Source organism: Pezoporus flaviventris, unplaced genomic scaffold, assembly GCF_033815535.1.
Source record: "Pezoporus flaviventris isolate CSIRO_AGI_PZ_B2104156 unplaced genomic scaffold, CSIRO_AGI_Pfla_v1 ptg000070l, whole genome shotgun sequence".
Taxonomy (NCBI): domain Eukaryota; kingdom Metazoa; phylum Chordata; class Aves; order Psittaciformes; family Psittacidae; genus Pezoporus; species Pezoporus flaviventris.
The window spans coordinates 7,726,545-7,754,423 of NW_026892618.1; the positions used below are offsets into that span (position 1 = coordinate 7,726,545).

The 27,879-nt window shown below is 46.5% G+C and overlaps 2 protein-coding genes and 1 long non-coding RNA gene across 3 annotated transcripts in view; all 3 read right to left on the reverse strand.

The window, feature by feature from the left end:
- Nucleotides 1–7,995, reverse strand: part of LOC133279001 (hydrocephalus-inducing protein homolog) — a 106,759-nt gene extending 98,764 nt beyond the window's left edge. The window contains exons 1-5 of the mRNA XM_061472342.1: nt 7,860–7,995; nt 6,406–6,539; nt 5,008–5,133; nt 3,917–4,036; nt 415–549 (exon numbers count right to left, since the gene is read on the reverse strand). Coding sequence (XP_061328326.1) covers nt 415–549; nt 3,917–4,036; nt 5,008–5,133; nt 6,406–6,510 — 486 coding nt within the window. The 5' untranslated portion in view covers nt 6,511–6,539; nt 7,860–7,995. The remainder of the gene's footprint in view (nt 1–414; nt 550–3,916; nt 4,037–5,007; nt 5,134–6,405; nt 6,540–7,859) is intronic.
- Nucleotides 7,996–15,219: 7,224 nt separating this feature from the next.
- LOC133279027 (uncharacterized) lies at nt 15,220–15,744 on the reverse strand. Its single transcript, XR_009746747.1, has 2 exons — nt 15,508–15,744; nt 15,220–15,346 (listed from the first exon to the last, which is right to left on the reverse strand). It is a non-coding gene; the product is annotated as an uncharacterized LOC133279027 (long non-coding RNA).
- Nucleotides 15,745–16,059: 315 nt separating this feature from the next.
- Nucleotides 16,060–25,293, reverse strand: GABARAPL1 (GABA type A receptor associated protein like 1). Its single transcript, XM_061472319.1, has 4 exons — nt 25,089–25,293; nt 21,304–21,382; nt 20,217–20,335; nt 16,060–18,758 (listed from the first exon to the last, which is right to left on the reverse strand). The coding sequence occupies exons 1-4, from the start codon at nt 25,176–25,178 to the stop codon at nt 18,693–18,695; spliced, it is 354 nt and encodes a 117-aa protein (XP_061328303.1). The 5' UTR covers nt 25,179–25,293; the 3' UTR covers nt 16,060–18,692.
- Between the last annotated feature and the right edge of the window lie 2,586 nt (nt 25,294–27,879).

Below are 27,879 nucleotides of genomic sequence, written 5' to 3' on the forward strand. Positions count from 1 at the left end.
CTCACTCTGATCAGGCTCAACTTTGGGTTTTCCAAATACCTGGTCAGTTTTAAACAGACTTCTGTGTTTATAATTATTGGAGGAAACCCATCATTATGCAGCAATGGACAGATACGAGAAACCAACATCGAGAGGCCACATTACCCCAGAGAGTGCTCATTCCTGAAGCCAACAGACATTACATTACATATTCTAGCACTGAAGGATAAAAACAACCTGAAACATGTAACATCCTCCAGCCTATGAGAGCATAACCTTCACCATGAGGAAAGAGTTTCTCTCAGTTCTAGATCCAGTGCAACTCCACTGAATCAGGACAGTTCCTCAAAACCCACACCAGATGCCCCTTCTGAAACCAACCCTGCAGGTTCACCTGCCACTGAAGGCACCATCTCTTGGGACCTCCAGGCTCACCTTGTTCTCCTCAGGGGTGAAAATAATGCGGAAGGTTGAAGACATGCCAGGTGCTACCTTATGGCTCCCACCATCGGGGCTGATCAACTTGAAATAAGGTGAGTTTTCCAAGACGAGCTTCACCAACCGAGGAACCTGCAGGGCAGACATGAAACTATCACTTTGCCACTTGTGCAAACATGGGGAGAGGAGACTTGGCCATGCCCTGGTGACATCCTTCCTTAACCACCTTTCCAAAACATTTTCAGGTAACAGTACACAAGGGTAGACTTGAACACCTTCTGCCTGGCCAAAACATTCTAGGCCAGAGGCAGCAGGGCAATACACTGCTGTGAAAGAAGCACCAAGCAGCTTCTTTCATACCAGCATATACATCACACCATGTAATACACCAGCAACACAGAGGTGAAATACCTGAATCAAGTCATCTGTATATTCAACGAGCCCAAAGAACCTGCTTGCTTCTGCTTGTACACACCCATGCCTCTAGAGGGGGAATATCTTATCTGAAGGCAAAACAGTATGTGCTGTACTGGAGGAAGAAACTCACTTCTAATATACCAGGTTTGAGTGGGGAAGTCAAGCTGTTGTGCTAGTCATGCCAGCAGACCAGCAAGAGAAGGAGACCACAGACTTTGTGGCCTTACTGGGAATAGAAGTAAACCTGAAGAGCAAAAGGAGGAGCATAGCAAGATAAAAAGCCAACCTCAGAAAGAAGGGGATAGCTAAGAGAATTTAAAGTGGGGTGTAAAGAAGCAAAGGAAAAACGCAATACACTAAAAGAAAAGGCTGAAGCAGAAAATGAGAGCAGTCAACTTGCCTAAATGATGGAAAGCCAGACAAACCCCCAGGCTGTACCTATCAATTATGGGCTTCAAAGGAATTTTATGCCTTGAGATAGGTGACAGCACTGACTCAGTGTCATTTCATTATGAAAAGCCAGTCTCAACTCCCCAGAGGCTCTTGTGGCCTGGTGCTTTCAGTCAGGCAGCTGTCACTGCAGCAAAGCCAGACTTTTGGGAATTTCTCCCGACAGCCAGGCATCCCTGCAGGCACCCTGCTGCAAGTTCCTGCCCTCTGGAATACCACATTAGTGTGGTTTAAGCCCAGCCGGTAACTCAAAGCCGCACAGCCACTTGCTCACTCACCACCTCTTTCCTCCCTCACTCCCAGAGGGATGGAGAGGAGAATTGAAAGAATGTGAAATCCATGGGTTAAGATAAGAACAGTCCAGTAACTAAGGTATAACACAAAACCACTACTGCCACCACCAGTAATAAAAATAATAAGGGAAATAACAAGTGAAGAGAATACAATTGGTCACCACCTGCCAACTGATACTCAGCCCGACCCGAGCAGCAATCTGGGTCTTTGGGGTAACTCCCCCCCATTTATATACTGGGCATTACGTGCTACAGTATGGAATAGCCCTTTGGCTACTTTGGGTCAGGTGTCCTGTCTCTGCTTTCTTCCAGCTTCCCCTCCTCCTTGGCAAAGCATGAGACTGAGAAAGTCCTTGGTCAGAGTAAACATTACTTAGCAACAATTAAAAACCTCAGTGTTACCAGCGCTGTTCCCAGGCTGAAAGTCAAAACCAAGCACTGCACCATACTAAGAAGGAGAAAAATGACTGTTATAGCTGAACCCAGGACACAAATGCATGGAGACAGTAAGCAGGCACCTCCTAGCACACAGATATCAACCCCTGAGTTCAAGTCTCATCTCAGAAAGTCTGAAACAGGTTTGACTGACAGGCAGCTTCACTGATAAGGCAACCTGCTCTAGTTGAAGATGTCCGTGCTCATTGCAGGGGGGTTTGGACTAGATGACCTTTAGAGATCCCTTCCAACCCCAAACATTCCATAATTCTATGATAAACAACAAACCCACACGAGGCTTGGAAAACATGGAGGCTCATTCTGCATCACCTACCCGAGCCTGATAACCCATGGCCAAGGCAGTCCTGAGCTCTCCAGAGGCCCTTTGCTCCCAGTAATGCCCTGCTGTGGTGAACTCCAGGAGTCAATTTCACTACTACAGACAAGCATTTTAGTCACCAGGTCCCCTGAGAGATGAGCACAGGTTGCAATGATCTTCATCAAAAGCCACACAGAACATCTCTGAGGGTGTTGAGAAGCAGCCTGAAGACAGGAAAGAATTTTACAGCACACAAGTAAGAGCAGCAAGTACATAATGAAGCACTTCTGAGACGGAGTGCTTACAGAGTAAGCCTCTATTTGGAATATACTTTGCAGTTAGCTGGATTTTTATGGTGCAGACAACCTCAGGTTACCATGCAGTAAGATTCAGAGGAATCTGGGAAACTGGTGAGAAAACTTTGATCCAGAGCACAGTGTTACTTTTCTCCAGGACATTACCAAAAGCCAGCAAAGGGAGAACATCATAGCCTCTCTTGGGATTATCATCTCTATCTTTGTGTACTTAAATATGCCAAGAATTTTCCTTAGAGCCAATCTTACTTTTACACCAGTGCTGTCCAACGGTGGAGGTCTTACTGGCTTCAGAAGATTGGGTTTTGTTTTTTTTTTTCAGAATTTTGGATAAAATCAACAGTTCACACATTGCCTCCCTTTTACAGGGTACAGAAATCCCAAGGTGCAGCTGTACACATATATAACTTTTTACTGGGGAATAGCAGGAATATTAATGCAGATGTTCTTTTCCACTTAGGGAAGCAAATTAACTGTTCACCTGCTAGCTGGTACTTGCCAAAGACAAACATTTTACATGGATAATGGAACAGCTGAAGCCAAAAGACTTAGAAGGAGTGAAGCAGAGCAGTAGAAAAAGAGAAACTGAGGCCCATTTTAATAAGAAAAGTGGATACCTACAGCAAAGATTGACCAAAATGCACACTGCCCTGGCTGTGCTCTGGCTCTCTAAAGGCAAAGCCGAGAGACACGCACTTTCAGAAAAACCTGAGCACAACTGAATTAAGCTTAGCAGGAGCCTAAAATGACATGTGAAGTCCTCCCCACTGCGTCCACTAAATCATTCTGTTTCCACTGCTGTTTGAAAATACCTTTCCTGGGGTGCTAATGCCACGAATTATAACTTATTCCACCATAAGGTGGACAGTAAGATGCACAGAGGCAGCTAGACAGGCTGAGAGAGGAAAACTGCCCTGCCAGAAACCAAGATTAACAAAGGAACCAGCAGCACATGGTCCATACTCTAGGTAAAACACCCAAGCAGGTAAGAATTATATAGCCCTCAACATTCCCATCAATCTAGGGATTTCAACAGGAAGCATGCTGCCTAGAAAGTTGCTTTGGGTTAGATACCACCAATGCATGGCCAAAATCAGAGAGAGAATCTGCAGCACAGGAAGATTTCTACCATCTTGCAAAATAAAAGTGGTGAGACATTTTATTCTGGATGTGCTGTGCTGGAGCAGATAACTTGATATGCTGTATAGTGTGTGGATTCCACTGCTCTCCTCTTCCACCACAGTGTTAAACCTCCATGTCCCAGCACTTACCTTGTCTTTGTTCCTCAGAATCAGCGGCACTTCACAGACCTCGCAGGGAAGGTAGTTCTGAAACACCACCTCTGACGGGAAAGGCTGAAACAAGCTCTTGTCCAGGTCAACTGCTGAGAACTGGAGATGCAAGACACAGCAGTGAGAGGGTCAGATGCTGGGAAATATGTTAATGAATGAGAATCCTACATTGATCTCCAGTGAAGTACAGTCTTCTTGGTGAGTACACGTGCCCAGCTTACATGAAGGAGATGGCAGAGCACCCACCCGTCTTCTGAACTGATCAGATGTTTCAGGACCATGCTGAACAGGTTTAAACTAAGAAGCTCTTTTGGTGGGTGTTTATTTAGGTTTCCTTCTGCAAAATGCAAGGCAGTGCTTACCTCCAGCAGAGCCCTCTGCTAATGGGGTCATTCAGCTCCAGAGACTTACTGAAAGAGCCACGAACCCTCATAGAGGAAGCAAAACCCAAGAGTTTAAATGAGACTCCACAGGGAAACAATTGGGCATGATCTTTTCTCTCAGAGAGTGAGAATAAGTCCCAGACATGCCCAAATGTCTTTATTTCTGTATAGAGCCTAGAAACAAGTAAGAAGACAGAAGTACCAGAGGATGTAAGACCAAAAAGGAAGTAACACAGTAATTAGGAAAAAGACCAATGAGGTGAATGCTGGATAGTGATAAGGTTCACCTCTTTTATCAGCATTATTGGGCAACTGAACTAAGACTGGACTTGGTATCTTCTTTTTCCATGAGCTTTAAATGGAAGCTTTAGTGTATTCTATTATTGCTGTTTTATTCAATACTACTGCAGAAGCATGTCTGAATACACAAACAGCAAATGCTTCCAGAGCAGAGGCATTACTTTGAGCTGGTTTTCCCTTCTTCCAGCTGCACTGGTCCCAGACTCTCACTGGAGAAGAATGTTTTACCTTTCCCCCAATGCAGGGAATTACACCACCACCAGTTTGAAATTACAACAGGACCTAGTCACCGAGCTCTTTAGATAAGATGGGGGCAAGCCTGTCACAAGCACACATCTTCTTCAAATGTTACATCAAACAGCAAGGGAAAGGGCAGGAAAAGGTTACCTTTCCATCTGAGGTTTCACTCATGTCCTGAAGCTGGATAATCTGGGGCCGCCTCATCTTCCGAGTGCTGGCCAGCCTCTCCTCAGTGCTGAGAGACATCTCCTTCAGGAAGGCAGAGGGAGTCAGCTGAAACAGAAAACACCATCAAAAGCTACAGAAACACCTTTGCTTAGAAAGGCTTTCCTTGTTCAAGTGCCACTGATGAATAGTTTGTGATCACAGCCAAAGGACAGTCCTGGAAGTTACCTCCTGAAATATTTAACATCAGTAAATCAACGATTTTGAGTGGAATACATGTGCTCTCATCAAGTGCCTCTGTACCATTACCTTCTCTTCTTCGTGACCTTCCTCTTCAGGCGTTTGTTTCCTCTTCAGTTTTGATGGATTGAGCCAGTGACCTCTGCAGGGATCAGGGAGGAGTTCCCAAAAATCCCCTAACTTCATCCTTGCACAACACTCACAACCAACACACGCACGGAGATGTCACTGTTGGGTGAATCAGAGGATAGCAGAAAAGCAGTGTTGTGGCAGGACTGCTCCCTCCCTGTCAATGTTCAAGTCCAGGTTGGACAAGGTGACATAGTCTAGTGAGAGGTGTCCCTGCCGATGGCAGGGGGTTGGAACTAGGTGACCTGAAGGTCCTCTCCAACCCAAACTGTTCTATGATTCTATGATTCTGTGACTGAGATGAAGAGGAACGGGTTGTAGTGATCTCTTTTTAATTAGCACTTGTTTTCTCTCTGTTCTGGCCTCACAGACGTCTCCCCTGAAGTATACAGAGGTATCTCCTTGACACAGCCTCACCACTAGGTCACTGACAGTCTAGTGGGCTCCAGTCAGCAAAAGGGACATTTGTGAATGGGACGCAGGAATTGCCCTGACTCCACTGCTGCTTGCAGGGCTGGATCTGTCCTCCACACAGGATAGGAGACAGAAGAGGTTCCAAAACAGTTTTTCCATCTGGGACCAGCCATGTGTCTCAAGCTTTGAGGCAGAGCTTGGGCAGCCCACCACATGCCCAGCTGCCTGGAGGGCAGGTATGGCCAGAGAAGCACTGGCAACTATGCCTACATGACAGAAGGTATGACTGCCCACAGAAAGAGGATGGACAGAAGGACACACTCATGTTTCAGCTACTCCAGTGCAATTCCCAGTACGTTCATTTAACTTTGCTCCAGTGGCACACCCAGGCAAGACTCTGGACTATCCCTGAAGCAGGACACAGTCCATCACCTACTGCACCGTGATTGACACCTCCTCCACAAGCATTGCAGCAAAGAGATGGGGAGGTAGTGTCTAGCTTCACAGTGCTGCTAGACAACAGGGGCAGGTACATGAGGGACATAGGGAGTTTCCAACCTCAACACAGCTCCTTCCTGGCCTGTAGCATGTACTTACAGTTCCAGACTCCTCTGATTCTCTGACTAGCTCAAGATTACGAGGTGCCATCACTTTGCTCTGGAATCTACCAGCCTTTGTGGAGGACCTCATGGACTGGAGCATCTTGACAGTAGCCGTATCTCAGAGATCGCCTGGAAGGAGTGAAAATGGGACTTTCACAATCCAGAATCTCAGTCACGGCAGACCCAAGGATACACCTGTGTCTCTGGCTGTGGCACACTTCATAAGCGGAGAACATAGGGCCTCCCCACCCTGTTTCATGATAATGCCATATTTAAGTACCTGAGTTAAGATCATAGAAGTAAAACCCCAGAACAAACAGTCCCCAAGCGAAAACAGCCTTTTGCTATTACTCCAGTCCCACAAGCCACAAAGAGACACCAGAACCTGCTGGCACTTCTCACCTTCCATTACAGAACCCCATTTACTGGAAATATCAAGCAGATCTCTATTCATCTCCAAACTGCCCCTTAGTACTCTTTGACAGTTTTTTGGTAGGAACAGAAGGAAGGAAATGGTACTTTGCATCTTCATTTTCATGCAACATTCATATGGATTTCAGTGATTTATTACTGGGTTTTGAGAATAACTGGATCATTTGTCCCAACTGTCTAAACTGTAATTTCACTTTTCTTGAAGTGAGTCCTGTTCCTCATGTGCACAGTGCTTGTCCCAGTGGGCTTCCACTCTCCACACCCCCATTCCAGGCTAGCAGCTTCCCCTCCCCTCTAGGCATGGAGCAAGGCTCTTTCACAGCCCCACAACTCCACATCCCTAGAGCCCATAGGAGGAGAAAAGGAGCAGCACTAAGAAAGCAGCCACACCATCCCGTAGAGAGGCAGGACTCAACAGCAACCCGGACACAGCCCACCTCCAGCCCACCACCCCTGCTGCTATCTTCCCCACCTCAGACAACCCTTTACCTGCCCCAGAAAGGAAGGAGGGGCTGCAATTTCCCCTCCATTCCCTCTCAGGGCACAGGCAGCTCCATTTTGGGTTCAGAGCGTGAATGTCCTCAGCCTGCGCAGAAGGACCTGCTGTGCTAGGCCACAACAGCCCAGACCACTTGGGAAAGCAGTGAAGAAATATGCCCAGGGCTGAGCTAAAATTCCTGACACGGCTCAGGAAAACCCGATGTATCAGGGCTGGGTGCCAAGCTGAAGATCACCAAGGACACCCAAGCTTCAGCCTCTCCCCCCTGCCCCCCAGGCTCCCTTTATCCAGGCTCTACAGCTAAAGCTACAAGTCTCCACCATCGCTGCAAGTTGCACGGCAAGTTTAGAACCCGCTAAAGCCCCTCGTAACCTCCCCAACCTCCCTCTTAGAGCAGGCGCGTTCAAACCCTGCCGAGCCCCACACCGCTGCCACAGCCCTGCCCCGGGCCCTGCTGCCAGGGGAACCCCTTCCTCCCTCCTCAGGGGCCCGGCACCGCCCGCACACGGGCAACTCACGCTTCTCCTGCAGGATCCCCTCTGTGCAGGGTCCAGTGTCGCTCCCCGGCTCCGCAGGAACTGCTCGGTGGCTGCGGGCAGCCTGGGCAGGCAGCAGTCGCCCAGGGAACCGTTGGTGCGGCCACTCCCCAACAACTGCCGCTGGGCTGCAACGGCCAGGGCAGCACCGGGACGGCCTCGGGATGGGGCTGCCCCGCACCTCTCCTCAGCCCCCCCCCCCGCGCCAAGTAGGGCAGGAGCGGTTCACCAGCGCCTCAAGGAAGGGGAAAGATCCAGGCCTGCCTTCAGCTGAAGGCTGCGGAGCTCCTCCTGCTCTAGTGAGGGCAGACACGGCCCTGCTCGGTGCTGCGCGGAGCGTCTCCAAGCAGCAGCAACTCGGGTGTAGGTGGCACGACAGGAAAGGTCACCAGGCCGGTGCACAGCGGGGGGTTACCACCTTAACCACTTCCATTCCAAGGCCACGGATGTGTGTTCAAGCATTTGTGGCTCTGGGATTTCTTTAGCTCCAGGCTGGAGTGCACAGTGCCTTGAGCAATGTCAGGATCACAACTGGCCGACTTGCCCTACTCTGGTGGGTTTCAGTGCCACTGAAATTGCTAAAGTGATAGCCTTGCACCTCCCTGCAGCTCAGTTCTTTCTTAAATAGCTCACTCTGCAGTGAATGACTGCAGCAGGATCAGAAAGCGCACCTTGGAGCAGCTTTTGTTAGCGTCCCATGAGTTTCATATAAAGGAACTTAACACACTGCAGACAAGCTCAGAATGTCTTTGCTTAAGGAGTAAAGAAAATATTTTTCCAGCCCAAACCCTCCTGCCTTCCTAGGCAGACCGAGGGGGCCAAAACCATTCCTTTATGCTGAAGAATTCAGGAGGCTCAGTGGCACAAACACAGGCCCTGCAGGGCCCACGAACTTGGCGGAAGCTGTGCTGAGGAAGAAGTTGATGCGAGCACTAGATATGGCCCTGAGGAATGCAAACCTGTTTGTGCTTACGGCCAGTAGCTTCCTCCTGTAAAATAAAACTAAACAGCTCTCTGATGATACTGTGCTGGAAAAGACAGGAAATGGAGAATAAACAGCAGTATTGCCTACTGGAAATTAAGAAAAAAAAGGGAAGTTTCATGCAAAGGCACAGCTTCATGTCTGTACATGGCTCTCACTGTGCCACGTGCCAGTGCTGTTACTAGAAGAGACCCCATGCCACTTGTGCAGAAGCAGTAGCACAACCTCTGAGCTGTGCTGAAACCAACTGGTTGCCCTCCAAACTTAAAGGCTAGGAAAGTATTGGCACACTCTGCACCGCAATACACGACACCCAGCTCTTCTTGTAGCATCACCAACTGGTGCCTGAATGAAAAGGTGCCATCACCATCTCTGAGGTGGTATTTGGCCCCTGTACAGTCTGGGCTTGATCAGGAGGGTGAGCAGTTAACCAGTCACCAGATCCAAAAGGAATGCAATCCTCAGGTTACACAAGTGGATTTCTTGTCTTGCTGCAGGTTGCACAGCACAGGAACAGGGCTTCTGACTGGCAGTACCAGGCATCCCCAGCTCAGTTACAGCCGCACCTTCTGTTTCCTCCTTCACTGCTTCATCCTGATGGTCTGCTTTCCTGTGTTTTGCCTGGTAGTTTTTCCCTTTATTGTCTCACTAGCTTAACACAAGGCCAACTAGTTTTCCCCTGTCGTGGGCTGCCAAGAGTTTCTCACTGTGTCACAGTGAGCAGCTTAGGTGCTCTTCAACTCAGTCAACCTGGGTGGGGATGCCAATGAGGTGTGAATGTTTAGAGGTGTCTGAATGACAACTCATGCTCCCCATGGAAGGGGAAGAAGGCCCTCAGGTGGGAGAGGTGACACAGAAGATGTCCATGTCTCTACTGGCGGTGGTAGTCAGCCAGCACAAGCATAAGGAGCCAAGACAAGCCAAGATACTTTTTGGGAGCCGGTCACCTCCTGTCAGGCAGCGATATCCATGTAGATGTGCTCAAAGAGGCTATGCAGCAAAAGTACTACTGGGGGTGTGTGTGGTTAGTGATGGTTCTCCCTTATCAACAGTGCTGTCTGTCATGTCAGTGAATAATGCTTTGGAGGGGCTGTGGAGCTCACAGCTGGGTTTTAAAAACGGTGCTGGAAGGAGACAGATGTGGCCACCCTGGCACACACCCAGGTTCTTTGACCAATGTCATGATTTAAGCTCAGCCAGTAACTCAGAACCACGCAGCCGCTCACTCGATCCGCCCCCTTTCTTCGCCTCTGCCCCCACTCCTGGAGGATGGAGAGGAGAATTGAAAGAATGTAAATCCCATGAGTTGAGATAATAACAGTCCAGTAACTAAGGTATAACACAAAACTACTACTGCTGTCACAAATAATAATGCTATGGGAAATAACAAGGGGAGAGAATATAAAACTAAAAAGGGAAAAGAAAACAATAAACACAAGTGATGCACAATACCACCAACCGATACCCAACCCGATCTGAGCAGCGATCTGGGCCTTCTGGGTAACTCCCCCCAGTTTCTATACTGGGCATGATGTGCCATGGTATGGAATTCCCCTTTGGTTAGTTTGGGTCAGGTGTCCTGTCTCTGCTTCCATCCAGCTAATTAAACATTACTTAGCAACAGCTAAAAACATCAGTGTGTTATCAGCACTGTTCTCAGACTAAAGTCAAAAACACAGCACAGCACCAGCTATTAAGGAGGAGAAAAATGACTGCTACAGCTGAACCCAGGATAATATACACTCCTTATTCCATATCATTCACATCATGCTCAGATTGCACATTTTTCAAGATACCATTGCTTTTGTCTCGCATATACACACAAAAAGAGAGATATAATTTCTTAGTCCATGGACCATAACCATAAAATTTGCTGAATTCTTTCAGTCCATGGTGTCAGGCTCCATCTCTTATAACAGTCTTTTAGGGCGGGAGAGTTGGTGTGTAGTGTTGGATTGTTGCCTGCTGCCGACACCGCTGGACTCATCTGGTTTCATCAAAGTTCATTCTTTGTTGGGGTGATGATTGGAGGGAAGTCAGGGTCAGTTCATGGTGACCTGAGGACAGTTCTGCTGCTGCTGGCTTTTCCCATGACTTTATTCTCCGCTGATGTTCATGACAGCACATATTTTCTTTTCAAATCCCAGAATGGTGATGGGCATTTAGCTGATTGGCTAAATAAGTGTTATATAGCAGTCATATAATTGAACTCACTGGCTGTTTTTCCCTAAAAACAAATCCCCTTGAGGTATACATCAGACTTCCCCATCTTCCTGTATTACCCAACAAGTATATCCAGGTCCCTGAGCAAAAGCAATCCCACGAGTGGGTTTGACTTTACCTGAAGCAGGAATAACCCAGACTGTCTTCCCCAGCAAATTCTTTATGTGCACCACAGGAACTTTATCCCCCTCTACAGTACGTAAAAGTTCTGACTGGGCTGGACCAGCCCTGTTGGCAGATCCTCTGGTGTTGACCAATCAGGTGGCTTTTGGTAAATGTGTGTCCCAATGTTTGAAAGTCTCTCCACCCATTGCTCTCAGTGTAGTTTTTAACAGCCCATTGTACCATTCGATTTTCCCAGAGGCTGGTGCATGGTAGGGGTTGTGATATACCCACTCAATGCTCTTTGGCCCAAGTGTCTCTAAGGTTCTTCCAGAAATGAGTCCCATTGTCTGACTCATTTCTCTCTGGGGTGCAGTGTCACCACAAAATCTGTTTCTCAAGGCCCAGGATAGTGTTCTGGGCAGTGGTGTGGGGCACAGCGTATGTTTCCAGCCATCCGGTGGTTGCATCCACCATGGTAAGCACATGGTGCTTGCCTTGGAGGGTTGGTGGGAGTGTGATATAATCAATCTGTCAGGGCTCCCCATATTTGTACTTCAGCCATCGTCCTCCATACCAGAGAGGCTTTAACCACTTGGCTTGCTTAATTGCAGCACATGTTTCACATTTGTGAATAACCCGGGCAATAGTGTCCTTTGTTAAGTCCACCCCTCAATCATGAGCCTATCTGTATGCTGCATCTCTGTCTTGATGGCCTGAGGTGTCATAAGCCCTCAGGGCTAAAAATAATTCACCCTTATGTTGCCAATCTAAGTCCATCTGAGCCACTTCAATCTTAGCAGATTTACCCATCTGTTGGTTGTTCTGATGTTCTTCAGTGGCCCGACTCTTGGGTACATGAGCATCTACGTAGTGTACCTTTACCACCAGGTTCTGCTCCCAGGCAGTGATATCTTGACACAGTGCAGCAGCAAGATGGGTTTGCCTCCACATGCCAGTTACTCTGCTTCCATTGCTTCAATCACCCCCACAGGGCATTTGCCACCATCCACGAGTCAGTATAAAGTATTGGCCATTTTTCTCATTCAGCAATGTCCAAGGCCAGCTGGATGGCTTTCACCTTTCAAGGGTTAGGTTAGGGTTAGGGTTTCACCTTTCAACTTTCACCCTCTCCTTCAGCAGTTTCTGCAACTTGTTGTAGGGGACTCCATACAGCTGCCCTCCATCTTCAATGTTTTCCCACAATATGGCAGGACCCATCAATAAACAAGGCATATTGCTTTTCACTTTCTGACAGTTTATTATATGATGGGGCCTCTTCAGCACGCATTACCTCCTCCTCTGGTGACATTCCAAAATCTTTGCCCTCTGGCCAGTCGATGATGACTTCTAGAATTCCTGGACGACTGGGATTTCCTATTCGAGCTTGCTGTGTAATTAGTGCAGCCCACTTACTCCATGTAGCATCGGTTGCATGATGTGTAGGGGAGCCCCTGCCTTTGAACATCCAGCCCAGCACGGGCAACCAGGAAGAGCTGTGCTTCAGTGCCAATCACTTCTGAAGCAGCTCAACCCCCTTCACAGGCTGCCAGTATCTCTTTTTCAGTTGGAGTATAGCTGGCCTCGGATCCTCTGTATACCTGACTACAAAAGCTCAGATGTCTGTTGGAGTTTTCTGCCACTCCTTCTTCCTCTTCCTCTGATTCATGTATTAATAACTCTTGTTCAGATGCTATCCCCTGTAGTAAGTTCATTGGGTCTTCATCTTCTTCACTGTACAAGTTGCCCTTTGTGGCTTTTGTTTGCTTTTCCCCTTGCTTACAGGGGCAACCAATATTGGCATGGATTGGTCCTTAGGTTTAAGTGCAGTGTCTATCACTGTGGCTGGAGCAGCTGCAGTGTCTGCCACTAGGGTTGGAGCAGCTGCAGTGTCTGTTGTTCAGGCTGGCGTAGCTGCTGTGCTTGGGGGTTGAGTAGCTGTGTTGTCTGTTGCTTTGCCATCAGATCCAGAGACATCTTTTTCCAGAGGTGCTCTGTAGGCATAGGCCAAGCCCTAGCATGTTGCAGTGATTTGTCCCTCTCTGGTATTGCCAGAATGATAGCACACCTCATTTAAGTGTTCTGCTAATTTTCACAGATTTTGCACTTGTTCAGAGGTGAAGTTCCAAAGCACTGGAGGGGCCCACTGGCCCAGGTGCTTGCTCATACTGTCCCCCACAGTCACTTGTGGCTGTCCAGCCTTGGTGAAAATCTCTTGGTGAAAATCTCTTGGTGGTCCTCCTATATCGTCGTTTAACCCTAGACAAGACCCAAGCCCAGCTCTGCTTAACTTTTGAGATCAGACAAAATAGGGCGTTCTCAGGGTGGTATGGCTGTTGGTAAAACACACTCTGTATGTGTGCCAACATGCTGATCCCCAGCAAAAGCAGCAGGCAGGGTTCAAGGGTATTCAAAAGCCATACGAAACCTTCAGAATTCTCAAATGCTGCTGTAAATAGCCTGGTGGGGGAGCAGGGAATATGAGGGAATATCCCTTCACAGGCTGACCACCCGAGCAGGAAAAAAAAAAAGTGAAACTGTTAAAAAATTCCATTACATGCCTCCCAAATTATAGAGGTGATGACCACACTGGGAACACAAGCCAGATCAGTTTCATGACCAATGATTCTATTGTACCACAAGTCATCACCATGAAGTACAATGAAACAAGAACCTTAGCCCAAGGCCCTCAGCCAATAAACACTAACACAGCAAATACCAGCTGTAAGTAAGGTACAACATGCTGGAACTGTGAGATCAAGAGCAACAACTTTGAGAGCCAGTAAGTCGGCATTGTGACGAGTGACTATTAATCTGAAACAATGAATGCTTATCACAGATATGATCAGACACACTCTGATCAGATCTGTTGTTATCTCAACCCTTCCAGCCCCATGTTGGGCACCACAAAGAACTGCTGAGGTTTAAGCCCAGCCGGTAGCTCAAAACCACGCAGCTGCTTGCTCACTCACCACCTTTTTCCTCCCCCTGCTCCTGGAGGGACATGGAGGAGAATTGAAAGAATGTAAAACCCATGGGTTAAGATAAGAACAGTCCAGTAACTAGAGGTATAATACAAAACTACTACTGCTACCACCAATAATAATAATACGGGAAATAACAAGAGGAGAGAATATAAAACTAAAAAGGGAAAAGGAAAACAATAAACACAAGTGATGCACAATACAATACTCGCTACCTGCTGACCTATACCCAGCCTAACCTACCCAGCAGTGATCTGGGCCTTCAGCATCACTCCCCCCCCCCCCAGTTTCTATACTGGGCATGATGTGCTGTGGTATGGAATTCCCCTTTGGTTAGTTTGGGCCAGGTGTCCTGTCTCTGCTTCCTCCCAGCTTCCCATGCCCTTCCTTGCTGGAAAAGCATGAGACTGAAAATTCCCTGATCAAACATTATTTAGCAAGAGCTGAAAACATTGGTGTTATCAGCACTGTTCTCAGACTAAAGTCGAAAACACAGCACTGCACCAGCTATTAAGAAAGTGAAAAATGACTGCTACATCTGAACCCAGGACAGCCAAACCTGCTTTTAAATCTGCTCTTCCAGCTGTTCTTCAGGAAGCATGGCATGCAAAAGGCACACCAGCCCTGTGCCTGTGACAAGAGAAGACTCCAAACTGTGCTGGGGCTGAGGGTGGTGGTTCTCACCAGCTGCCCATGTTCCCCTTTTCCCTTGTTACACCCCCACTGTACCACTGGGCAGAGGGTCCCAGAGCGACAGGATGGCAGGAGGGCAAAGCTTGCTGTGGTGATATGGTCAGGGCTGCCCTGGGCTGTTTTCTGCACCAGCCCTGGATGGACCTGGACGTGGTCATGCAGCGATGGGAGGGTGGCAAGGGAATTCCCCTGGACAGTGGGAGGCCACAACAAGGCCCCAGGATCATGCGGGGAGATCCCTGCTCTGGGGTCTCTCCTGGCATGACTTTGTGTCCCCACAGCTGGCAGACCCCAACCTTGCCATCACCCACAGGTGGTCTCGCCAACCATGAGTGTGCCACCAGGGAAAAACACCCCCTTAGGTGTCATTAAAGTGATGAGCTTTAATGAACTCCTGGGTGTTGGCTGGAGCCAGGTATTGCAGAGGGTCTTCTCTAGTTCCTGCCTCAATCAGAGGGCCTCCTAGTCCCATAGCTCCAAGGAATCTGGAACAACACAGGCAGAGCCATGGGGACCTGGTCCCAGCCAGGTGCTCCCATGGCTGCCCCACTCGAGGGACCAATCTTTGCATGAAACCAGTTCTCCCAAGCAGCAGTATCACAATAAAAGCCCCGTGATCCCTTCCTTCCACAGCCCTTAGCCTTACCTCATCAAAGAAAGCTGCAGCTGCCACCTGCAGTTTAACTGAACTGGAGTCCAGCCACAGCAAGAGGCTCTGCACCAGCGTGGGACAGACAAGCCCAGCCTGGAGCAGGACACTGAAAAGAAGTGATTCAGAACAACCCTTCGGAGGACTTGAGGGTGTTCTGAAGCTGAACAGACCCTTGGGCAACATGGTCTAGTGCGAGGTGTCCCTGCCCGTGGCACGGAAGTTGAAACTAGATGATCTTAATGCCCTTTCAAACCCAAACCATTCTATGGTTGCCAGGCCCAGGCAGAGAATGCCTTTGCCTCCATTATGCTTCTTAAGAGCTTCTCATGTTGTCCAGGTCTAATTGAAGTCCACATTGGTGGCATGGCAAGACATGCCCAGGCTATGTGTAACAACATAAGAAAGAAGTGACTCATCCTGGTAGACAGGACAGAGTAAATCTGGGGTTCTGGGAAAAAGGAGCATCAAGAAGTTCTGGTAAAGCTGTTCCTTTTTACAAGCCCACATCAGGAAGACAGGCTAGTCACCCATTTTGGATCAAGCGTGTGATTTTCAAATGCATCTTTATTGATTGGTTGACTTAGCTCAAGTAGTATGAACTTTAGTTTACAAGAACCTGCAGCTAACCAACACAAAAAAGAATTACCATCATTACCTTGTACAATATCAGACTAGCACAAAAACAGAAGTAGATGCCACAATCCAGTTAAAAGAACTGTAATGTAACTAAATCAAACTGTAAACTCTACGTGTAACAAACGGCTGAGATTAGTCCCACACATGTCATGTATAAACCCAGCAGCAGGACAGGAGGAGAGGTCTGAACTCAAAACCAAGCACCCCAAATGCCAACACTTCTCCCTTAAGCTTTGAGACAACACACAACTATGTGCTTGGCAGCACGCATGTGAGCAAGTGTGACAGCGGCAGAGACATGCACACCATCTGCCTGCATCTTGTTTTCTACCCTGGAAAGCCTCCTGGGTCTGTTTTTTGCTTCAGAACAGTCAGAGCTTCCTAAAACAAGAGACTGGTTCGGATTTGCATCCAAAGGATGTGAAAAGAGCCTGGTAATTGGAGGAGAGTGGTCTAAAAAGAGAGGACTGAGTACTGCAGGCAGAAACTGAAGTTATGCCAAGTTGGCAGAAGGTACAATGCATCCAAATCCATTTATTCCAGATGATGGAACAGCAAACCTGAAGTTCAGGAGGCAAAACTGGGGATGCTAACCCACACATTTCATCCTTTATTTCCCAATTTTCTGTCTGCTCATTATGACTACTCTGTCTACCTCCTTTGTGGTCCCCCCTTCTCTCCCATTCTTCTACTATTTCCCATACCACACAGGTAGTGACCCTCCAGCCCCACCATGCTGCCTTCCCTGACCTTCACACTGTTCTGCCAGCTAACTCCCACTTTATGCTCCCAGCCTGCTCTCCTGTCTCATGCACCTCTGTGGAACAACAGAGAAGGCTGAAACCTGATTTCCTGTCTTCCACAATCAAGGAGCACTCTTTGTGATTTCTCATTCCTGAGGAACACAGAGAACTGGGATCTAACTTCATGTAAGGAGAGCAAACACCTTTGACTTATTTTGGAATCTGCCTGTCTTCTTCATCCTTCTTGTCTTTTCCTCCCTCTTGGTCCCTCTCAATTGTAGGAATGATTACAGTAATTCAGATCCAGTTCTCTGATTTTTAGATAAACCCCCCTAGTTTTCGTGAAAGTCAGCTCACTCCCCAACCCCCATTCCTTCATCAGAGTTATGGCAGTTATGGGAAAATCTGATGTTTGTGCCATTGGGAAGAAACTGCTTTGGCATGACAGCATAAGGCTTGCACAGGACAGGATCTGTCACCCTTCTAAGAACAACGCTGGCTTAAAATAATTAAAAAAAAAAAATCCACAGAGAGTCTATTCCCCTTCAAGTCTAAAAGCACCTCTCCTGTTGGAAAGAGTGGTACTGTCATCGAATCACAAAAATCCACCAAAACTTGTGGAAGCGACTGATTTCTTCTGCTTGCGCACGTGGTGCAAGGACTGTACAAGGATGAGACATGGAAGGCTAAACCCACAGGACTTCTGCCATCTTCAAATCTGCAGAAGACTGGTGCAAGAACAACACTGATAGTAATTTCCTGTGTTCACCAATAACAAGACCATTAGTAGTTAGTTACCTTAATACACAGCAAGGGAGACTAAAATTAGGTAGCAAGAAAAGCTCTCTCACTTGTAGGCTAGCTAGGAACTGAACAAATTCAGCAGCTTCCAGGATCCACCTCAGTGAAGCTCACTAAGAACAAGTTTGACAAGCAGCTATGGTGGACATGTTTGGTTTACTCAGTCCTGTCGCAGAGCTGGAGTAGGCTAGTCATTCTCTTGAGGTGCTTTCTAGCCCTGTGCTTACAAGTTTATCAGTTGACTTCACTAGGTAGGAATGAAAATGTCTTCTCTAATTTTTCTCTCCAGCACTTTCAATTAAAGCAACAAAGGGGGGGGGGGGGGGGTGGGAGGAATCCTTCTTTTCCCCAACCTTCACATCTCACAGCTGATGAGTTCCCAGCCCTCAGAGTCAGCCTTTCTAATACTGAGAGAAATTATGGGAAATACAATGCTCTTGGAACACTTCACAGGTAGCTGTAGGAGTGCAGACTGTCAGCACAGGACAGCCTTGTGTGGGCAAAGTGAAGTATTTAACAGCTCACTGAATGCTCACAGGAGTGAAGCCTGTGCCATGGGCAAGGCGTGACAAGGTCAGTGTACAATATATGGCATGCCTTCATCCAATGAAAGGGTTACACAAATATGGCCTTTCTGCCCAGTCATCCTCCTGGAGCTCCACCACACTGGCTTGTCTATCAGCCTCCAATACTGGCTAACTACTTTCAGCTATGGCAAGAGAATAACTATGAACAGTGGCGTCCCCCCATCCCTCAGTGCAGAACCCCTTGTTAGCCTTTCAGTTCACCCTTTCATACACTGTCCCCCCATCCCTCCCTCCCCTCAATTTAAAAAATAAAAGGTTATTATTAATGCATGGTAGGTGATGGCATTGTGCATGTGTTTCACTTCCAGTTCTCTTCCCCTCTTCTCAGGCATCCTCCTTCTGCCTCTCCAACACTCCCCCTCCAAATCCATTCCATCAGTCCATCTCGCCTGCATGCCTGAGGTGCTGGTGCTCATTTGCCATAGACGCTCTCATCACTGTAGGCCACATAGAGAAAATAGTCCTCTTCATGGTTATCCTGCAAGGGGAGAAAGAAAGAAAGTAACACACCAAAGCCCTGTAACGTGCTACATGTGAAAAGCCCAGGGAGCACTGTAACAAGAGGGCGTAACCTCTCTTTCACTATTTCTCCCCCTTTATATCAAATGCTTCACTTCTTCATACCAAAGCAGGTGTATAGCAACTCCCTCTCTCTGGCCACTGCTTCTTCATACCAAAGCAAGTGTATAGCAACTCCCTCTCTCTGGCTCTGCTTCTTAATTCATGCACATCACATTTCTGGATACAGTGAAATTACTTGAAGAGCCACAGCCAGAGTGTGCTGCAAATGTGCTACAGACACAGCTCTGACTGTTTCAGGCTAAGCAGTAGAATTTCAGCACTGGTACAGCCTTGAGATTGAGAGGAGACTTGGAAGGCTTTAACAAGTCAAAAATCACCTCTAGATACTTCAGTATTTGGTAAATGTGACTGTATTTTTCATTTTTCAGAACACTTTGGAAAGTGGCTGTATTTCTAGTCTTGGTTTACATATGGGCAGTAAAGCTGAGATGTTAAGTAATTACATGGAGACAAAAAGTCTGCAGAGTGCCAGGAAAAGAGTCCTCATCTCAGATTTGGACAGTCAGACATACCTTCCTGCTACATGTCCAGATGTGGAAAACTCCCAGTGTGTGTTAACCTTACATGATTTTCATCCATTCACATGCAAATTGTCCAATTACTGTCAAAACGTGACAGTAAAAAGAAAACCCTAACACAAGGTTCCCAGCACCATACTGGAGCTCTTCTATTAAAGCACACTAACACAGCAAAAGAAGAACTCAAGCCAGGCTGCAAACCAGCTAATTGAGGACATTCCTCTGATGAGTACAGAATAATGCCTTTAAGGTCAATCAAATAACACTGCTCAGTAGAAATGCTGGGCAGCAATATTCACAGTGTCCTACAAGGTCCTCACATATACAGTGCAAGTGATGAAAAATTCTCAACAAAGAATAAGTGTTCCTTGACAATGGTTGCCCAGTGATACTGTGTTCTTTTACTAGCTAAAAGGAAATCTCTTTTGTATAAACTGGAAAGCTATAGTGTGTGTTCTACTCCCCTCTCCCCCCCCCCCCCCCCCCCCCCAATCTTTCCACTGAGCTATAAAGAGGTTTATTTCATTACTTTGTTAAAGCAGCAGGAGCAACATATCACTGCTGAGGCAATCATTTACCATCTGATACAACAATCCTTTTAACTAGCAAACAATCAGTTAAAATGATGAGGCTCCTCGGGCTACCCTTTATAACTGCAGGATGGAACTTCCCTAAAGAGATGATGGAATACAGCCCAGGTGAAAAGGGTTTGGGTTCAGGCATCTACAACCAAGCTGCACCCATTGCCAGTAGACTAGTGGTCAGCTGTCCTTCAGTGAAAATGCACATTCTTCCAGATACTCCAACAAAAGAAAAAAGAGATGGGCCAGGCTTACCTCATACAGCTGGCCCATGGTAGCACTGGTGGGAGGGATGGTATTATTGACAAAGAAGAATAGGGCATCTTCTGGCCTCAGGTGGATCCGCTTTCGGATTAAGAAGTAGAATTGGCCAACTGAAGAGGAATAGAGAAGAATGCCTTAGGTGCAGAAAGAACATTTGGTTTGGGTTTTTTGGTTTCTTGTTTTGTGGTTGTGAAAACAACCTAACCATGGTTGTTTTCTTTTGGTGGTGGAAGTCATAGGCTGTATGTGAAAAGTAGGGGAAAATGAACAATGTAGGAAAGAAATTAGGAACTTCATGATTGCAACCACATTAGCAGCCAATCTACTTGGAGCTGGTATTTTCTCAGGTACATGCCTCAGGTATGTACCCTGCAAGTCCACACTCCACCTACTATGGTATTAAATACTCTACTACAGGGAGTGGTGGGAAGACGTCTAAATAGTTTAACCTTTAAATCCTACAGCTCAAAGACACCTTAGAGAATTTAGCCTTGGTGTAACTGGTCATACCATTCCTGAAAACAAATTCCTTACTATTTGCTTGAGCCACGTTGCACAAGAAAGTATTTTGCAATCCACTATATACTGCAAGAAAAAGAAATGTTGTTCCCTTACCTTGTTCGTGTTCTCAAATTAAAACAAATGTATTCACACACAAAATGTCTACGACCATTCAGAAAAGAAACTCTGTAGCTATGACTCCAACCACTCCATCCTGGAAAATTGTGGGACCATTTCAAGAATTTGTCTCTTCCTGCAACAAGGATATAGCCTCTGGCAACTACTCTGCAGCGAGGTCATCATTAACTGATGATTATGCTACTGCCTATGATACACAATTCAGCCATTTTCATCATGGTTAGAAGTCAGCTGTGACACATGCATGCTAAGTCAGTGTGATACCTTAGAAGATCTCAAAAGAATTCTGCATGTTGTAATCCAGGCTGTAAAGTGCATAAATATAACAAGGTGATGATAAGATGTGGAGCCTGCCTGGATATTTTCTTGGTGCTGATCATAGTAAAAAGTACTTCTGAGACCTTCTCACTGAAAAATCAGGAAAAATGGACTTTGTTACCTGTGAGGTCAGAAGGCACAAGATACTTCCTTTTGTCTAGATCGGGTACTCTGGCTTTTGGTGCTTTTTCCACAATTACCTAGAGAGTCAGAGAATGCAAGAAATAACCCATGAGCATCGTAAGACAAAGTGTACCAAAAAGCATCAGTGAAAAAGGATATTACCCTTTGAGAGAGATGGTGCTACCAGGCATTAGAAATTTATTTAATCTATAACAAATACACAACATTAAAGCACAGATAGGTGAGAAGAAGACTTAAAATCGCGGGCAATAGCTGTGCTGGGAGCCCAGGACTGCAGCAGTAAGCATACTGAGTAAAAAACAGTCTAGAACAGGCATAAAAATAAACCATAATAGCCAAGGGAAAAAAAAAAAAATTAAAAAAATCAGGTCACCTTGATGGTCCCAATGCAGGTTAATTTTGTATGTAGGAGCTACCAGGAGGCTAATACATGAACACAAGAAGCATCACAAGTTGAACTGTTTCCAGGTAACAGTTCCAAACTGATTGGCACAAAATCAGCCCTACTCCCAGGAGTCCCACATCCTAATTTCTACATTCACCAATACCAAGTGCTCTAGAATGAAGCAAAGAATTAAAGAGAAACTACAGCTCACTGGGGAATGTTTGGGTTTTTTTAATCCCCAGCTCTTTGGTAGTTATTTTCTACTGTGAAATCTGTATCCTTTAAGGCTATTTTCCCTACTTTATCTAGTTATGGGTATTTTCTTAACCATATAAATATCTAATACTTAAAATACAGGCTAACATCCAGGCAACTGGAGTCACTGGAGAGACCTCTGACACAAAATCCTAATCCTCATTATATTCTAATGTCATTACAACACATTAAAATATGAAGCTCAGCACCTTTAAAGTCAAACTGACCAAGAGATCTTCTGCTATAGGAACATCTTTGCTACTAGAGCTAGGCAAAATGCTTACCTCAGAAACAGGAAATATTCCAAAATGACCTGATCTTCTTCCATGAAAAGCCTTTGAAACCTTTGGAACTACTGGGTTTGTGCAGAAAACAACTGCAGGCAGGTTTATTTTATTTTGTTTTAATGATATGTAGTTTTGAACTGGTAAGAGATACATGACACAACTCCATCTGTGTGGCTTGCTGTTCTGCAGAAGCCATTTTGACCATCTAACAAGAAGCTGGATTTTCTAGATCTCCTCAGCTCGGTAATTCTGTTAGACCTTGTAACCGTAAATACTCCATCTGAGACACTGTGGGACTAATTTCTAAGGGTTTCATGCACCCACAGCTCTTTGGCAATTCAAATCAGCAACTCTATTTGTTGTCTAACCAAAAAGGCTGTGGACTAAGCCTTCTCTTGGAAGCAAAATGGTGGTGTCACATCAGTGATACAATATACTAGAGAAAACATTATGATGATGAGCTTGGTGTATTTAGCCTGGCCAAAGTAGCTTGCTAACTTTACTCTTTCTAGATCCAAGTGAGTATCTGCTAAGCATGTCATACCACGGAGATGCTAGCTTGGATGTCTCTTGCCTGTGCTCTATCTGGATGCTGCCAACACAGCCAAAACCCCTGAAAATTCTAAGTTTGTTTTTAAAATAGAAAAAGGGTTGTCTCTGTTACTGCAAGAACTTGAAGAACCTCTATTAGTACAAGGCATTCAAGCTCTTTCAGGCACCTTGTGGTAGGACATACATTTGCATACAAGACGCTGCTGGTAAATGCTATGAAGGAAGGAGAGTTTCACAATCTCACTGAACAGATGCAGGCTGAACAGCAACAGCACTTTGCATGTTTTTTCACCTGCACATCCAACAAGACAATACCTAACAGAAGAAACTGCAGTAGAGAGAAACCTTTAATTCTTACCTCCAATTTTAAAAACTACTGACACACACAGCTGCTATATCAGCAGCACGGATATGACCACCCTGACTCCAAAAAGGTGGCTTGTCGTTAGATAATAAAGGAAAATAAGTCACTGGCTATAGGGAAGAGGCGAGAGTTTTGGGGCTTCTAAACGCTAGTAAATATTTAAATTAGATCACCACTAAGCTTTAGAGATATCTTGCAAAGAGGCAGGGGAAGGAATGGAAGTGCTCTACTAATCTGACTAGCAACTGTAGTCAGTCTGCCTGATAACACAGGTATCTCTTCTGAAGCACACAAATAAACCTACAAACAAAATCCAAAGGGCAGATACAGATTATCTGTATGTCTATTGTTGCTGGGTGGTGACTGTGGTGAGGTGGGACCATGCCAGCAGTATAATCTCAGCAAAATGCTGAGATGTATCAGGGCACTGCAGTGTAGGCAGTCAAACAGACGTCATCTTCAAGGATCTTGCTGTTAGGAAGGGCAGAGACATAAGTGATGTCTGCTGCATTCATCTGCTCCTTACACAGCTCTGACCACAGGCTACCCCCAACAATTAACATCTGGGCCTCAGCATGTGTTGTTCTCACTTATCCTGAACTATAGCACATCATGTTATTTTGGTCATGGCTTTCTCCATGATGATCTGCTGGTGCCCCCCTACCTTGACCTCTTTTACCTTTCCCAGATGTAGTCTTGTGCTCCTCACACAGCTCTGCTGCACACATCTATCATGATCTGCTGTGCAATCTGCCATGTTAATCCTCAGTTTACCACTTGCCTCACTCCTGACCTCTGTGGTCTTCATCATATACCACAAAACCACACAAGACTTTTGCTCAACCTGCTAGGTTTGAGGGGTTCTCAAAACCAGCCAGGACAAATGTACCCGAATACTGACTTTCAAGAACTTTTGCAAGTCCAGTTGAGGACCGCTCCCGAGATGAAAAAAAATGGTGTCAGCCTGCAGGGAAAACATGTGGAGTAACTGTTACCCTTGTGCTCGGATTTATGGGGGAGTCTAAATTATTTTGCATGCAGTACCCGGGGCAGCAAATCTAGGACAGACCTCTCCAGTGGGGATGGAAAGAAGGCACATTTGCAAAACGTTTATTAAAAAGGAACACACACACACACACACAAATCCAACAACAAAAAACCCACAAAATCAAACCAAACCAAAAACCCACCCAAAACCCCCACCACAATTAATTCAATTTGTCACCTCTTTTCCCAACTATTATTAGTAATTATAAAGCTATAAGTTTTCCACAGGTACTCCAAAGGGACCAAAGGATGAGGAAGCAAAGTTTAGGTAGGAGATGACCTTGTTTTCCAAGTGACGTTTTTTTCCACAGGATGATTAAACAGGAGGGCAAGAAGCCTGAGAAGTATCTTATTTTTTTTTTCTCTCATGCAAAAGAACAGAGCGAGGCCGTGCCGGAAAAAAAAAAAAAGGCCAAAAGAAGGCAAAATAAATATAAAGGGAAAGGATCAGATGACAAGGATCTCGAGCTTGTTTTCCACGGAGTGTACCCGGCTCACCCACCTCATTGTTCTCCTCCATTTCCACAAAGGATGGTAAGCTCCCTCCCCATCCCCCATCCCCACGCACGCAGGCTCCCAGAAAAAGAGATTAGCAGCATTCCCACTGCCGAGTTACTGCGGATCCCAAGAAAGCCGGGATTCAGCCACCCACCGACAGAGGCCTTCCTTACACAATAACATCCCTAGCTTTGCGCTGAACACAAAAGCAGCCTGGGATTTGAAATCGGATCGTCACGACCGCAACCATCTTTACCGATCTCATTTGTTCTGCCTCAGAAAAGAATAAATACAAAGCAAGCAGCAGCCGGCAGCAAAGCCCAACAAAGGCTGACTGGTCTGCCAGGGAAGCCGCCCTCGTCACCCGCACTCACAGGGACTCTGTCGGGATATTTCTTCCTGATTTTCTCCCCTTCTTTTTTCCTGTACTCGAACGGGTGGTCTTCCTTGTACTGGAACTTCATGCTGCCGGGCTCTCACCGTCCCTCCCGAGGGCCGCCGCAGCCGCTTCCTCCCCTTACGGCCGGGTGCTCTGCGACCCACCCCGCGGCAAGAGCGGCGAGCGCAGCACAGCGCAGCAGCGCAACCCGGGCCCTACCACTGTAGCGCACAACCCGCCGACGCCGAGCTGCGCGCTGTACCGTCACGGGGAGGCACCCACCACCACCCCCCCGCCGTCACCGTGCGGTCGGGGCGGGGCTCGTGTCCACACCGCCCGTGGAGGGGGTGGGAGGAAGGTGCGGACCATTCACGTACTGGGGGGGGGGGGGAGGGTCAAGAAAGGAGGTGCTCCTGGTTTGTTTGCGGCAATGAATAATGATGGATGTAAAATATGCAATTTTATATATATATAAAATAAACGTTTATTTTAGATATATAAACGCAAACTAAACATACGTTGAGCAACGCTGCACCCACGCGTGAGTCGGCGGTTATAAATACAGCATGAGCAGGCACATAATCCAGCCGTGACTGTGGGGATGGACTCGTGGGAGCCGGGCTGCTTGTCACCCGTGCTCTTGGTGCCTCTGCTTGTCCTGACCTGTTCTTAAATGTCTGTGAGATGTAAGACCAAAAAAAGGCTGGGTTTCGTGCCCATCCCTGTTGCTGTTTGGATCTGGGTTACTGCCCTGTTCATGACAGCTCAGGTAAACAACAAGGAGCAGAAAGTTTGTCACGTAATGTGCCAGACCAGATGCACATTACAAACAGCAGGCAGTGCAAGGGAGCTGTCCTCAAACAAGCCAAAATAGCTGGCCAATTTTAGCCCAGTTACTCAGCTGATACATACTTGGAACATCTTTGTTTTTTTCCTAGGAATAAGTGGGCTCACAGTTATTTACCGACCAGCAAAAAAGAAGGTATTAGAGAATGGATCAGCTCAAATCAGCACAACAGTTAATTGCTGGACAACAACTAACAGGAGTGTATCAAATCATTTTTTCTTTGTGTGCCTCGTCCAGAGAAGCAGATAGCCTTTGCTAGTTCATGTGCATCATGTTTGTACAGGAAGCATCATCAACTTGTTTCTGTCTGTCCTGGGACATGTGAACATTTCCCCATGGTTGCAGGTAGTGTCAGAGGATCTCAGAAGGGTGAGTCAGAAGGAAAGAATTATTTTTGTGCAGTACCATAGCAAACAGCCTAGAATGAAGGAATACCAGCGTTTAGGCCTGGGGAAAATTCTGATTTCATGGCATTGTGACTTTCTGTAATAACTCCTTGCTTCCTAACTGCCTATAGCATAGCAGTTGCTGAAGTGTGTTTGTCTTTAGTGATTAGATCATAGAATCATAGAATGGTTAGAATTGGAAAGGACCTTAGTCCTTCCAATCATCTAGTTCCAAACCCCCTGCCATGGGCAGGGACACCTCCCACTAAACCACTAAACCATGTCACCCCAGGCTCTGTCCAACCTGGCCTTGAACGCTACCAGGAATGGAGCATTCACAACTTCCCTGGGCAACCCATTCCAGTGCCTCACCACCCTTACAGCAAAGAACTTCTTCCTTATATTCCATTGAAACTTCTCCTGTTTAAGCTTTAACCCATTACCCCTTGTCCTATCACTATAGTCCCTAATGAAGCCCCTTCCTCAAGGATAAAAGAGGGATTTTTCTAGCCTGTTTCAGTCTGGCCACCAACACATTCTGGCAATTTTAACTGACTGATCTCAAACTCCTGTTGTGCTGTAAATTGCTGTCTCCATCTCCAGGGCTATACGTAAGTGTGCTGAGCTAGTGTCTAATTTGAATTTCTGTTGACAAACCAGAGAGGAGCTTTGGGGTTCTTCCCTGGTCTGATGCAAAGACATGGCCTGTGAGTGTATTGCGAGGTGACTTTTCCTCCCCCAACAAATCCCACGTGAGGATTGCAAATCTCCTTACTGAACTCTTGCTGCCCTTATGGTGCAGCCCTGGATGTGCAGCCATAAGCCTTGCTCCTCCCACTACCCTGCTTCCTCCCCATCAGGCACTGAATTCCCAGCCCTCTTCTCCAGCTCAGTAATAACAATAACGTCACTGGCACAACAGCAGGCAGGAAGATGATACATGCAGAAGTACCGACAAACAGCTAATCATCTGACTTAGAGTTCTTATTAAAATGTCAGAGCACAGGCATGTGACAAACCCCATATTCTGGATCTGTGTGCTAGAGAGAGCTGGAAATGGGCTTAGTTTTCCTACCCTCAACTGACAGCACAAAGTGTTTCTCCATAGAGTGTCAAAACAATATACTCTTTCTTAACCTAGAGTGTCAGAACAACTCTGAGCAGGAAGTATATCGCTGTCTGTAGTCAGAAGCTCCTTCTAAAAGGGGTTCCTGAAGTGTTGCCAATGCTGTAGCCATAGAAGCAGGAGATAAAAATACTTGCACCGGTTCTGAAGGCAGGGTTTGCAGAGCGTGCTGTAGCACACAGTGCTCCAGGGGCACTGCTAAGAGCTCTGCAGTGCACTACTGTGAAGTGAACCAGCTTAGGTAGCTAACTGCCTAAAATTCTGTGAATTAAGGACAAAAAATATTAATCATTTGCCGTGTGTTTCTTGGGGGTGGTATCTACCTGGATGTCTTTTGGCAATCCTCTGGAGCTACTGTTCAGCCATGTATAACTCTGGACTCCCTTGGCTATTTCTTTCATTAGTATCTCCACCTGGGTACTAATTT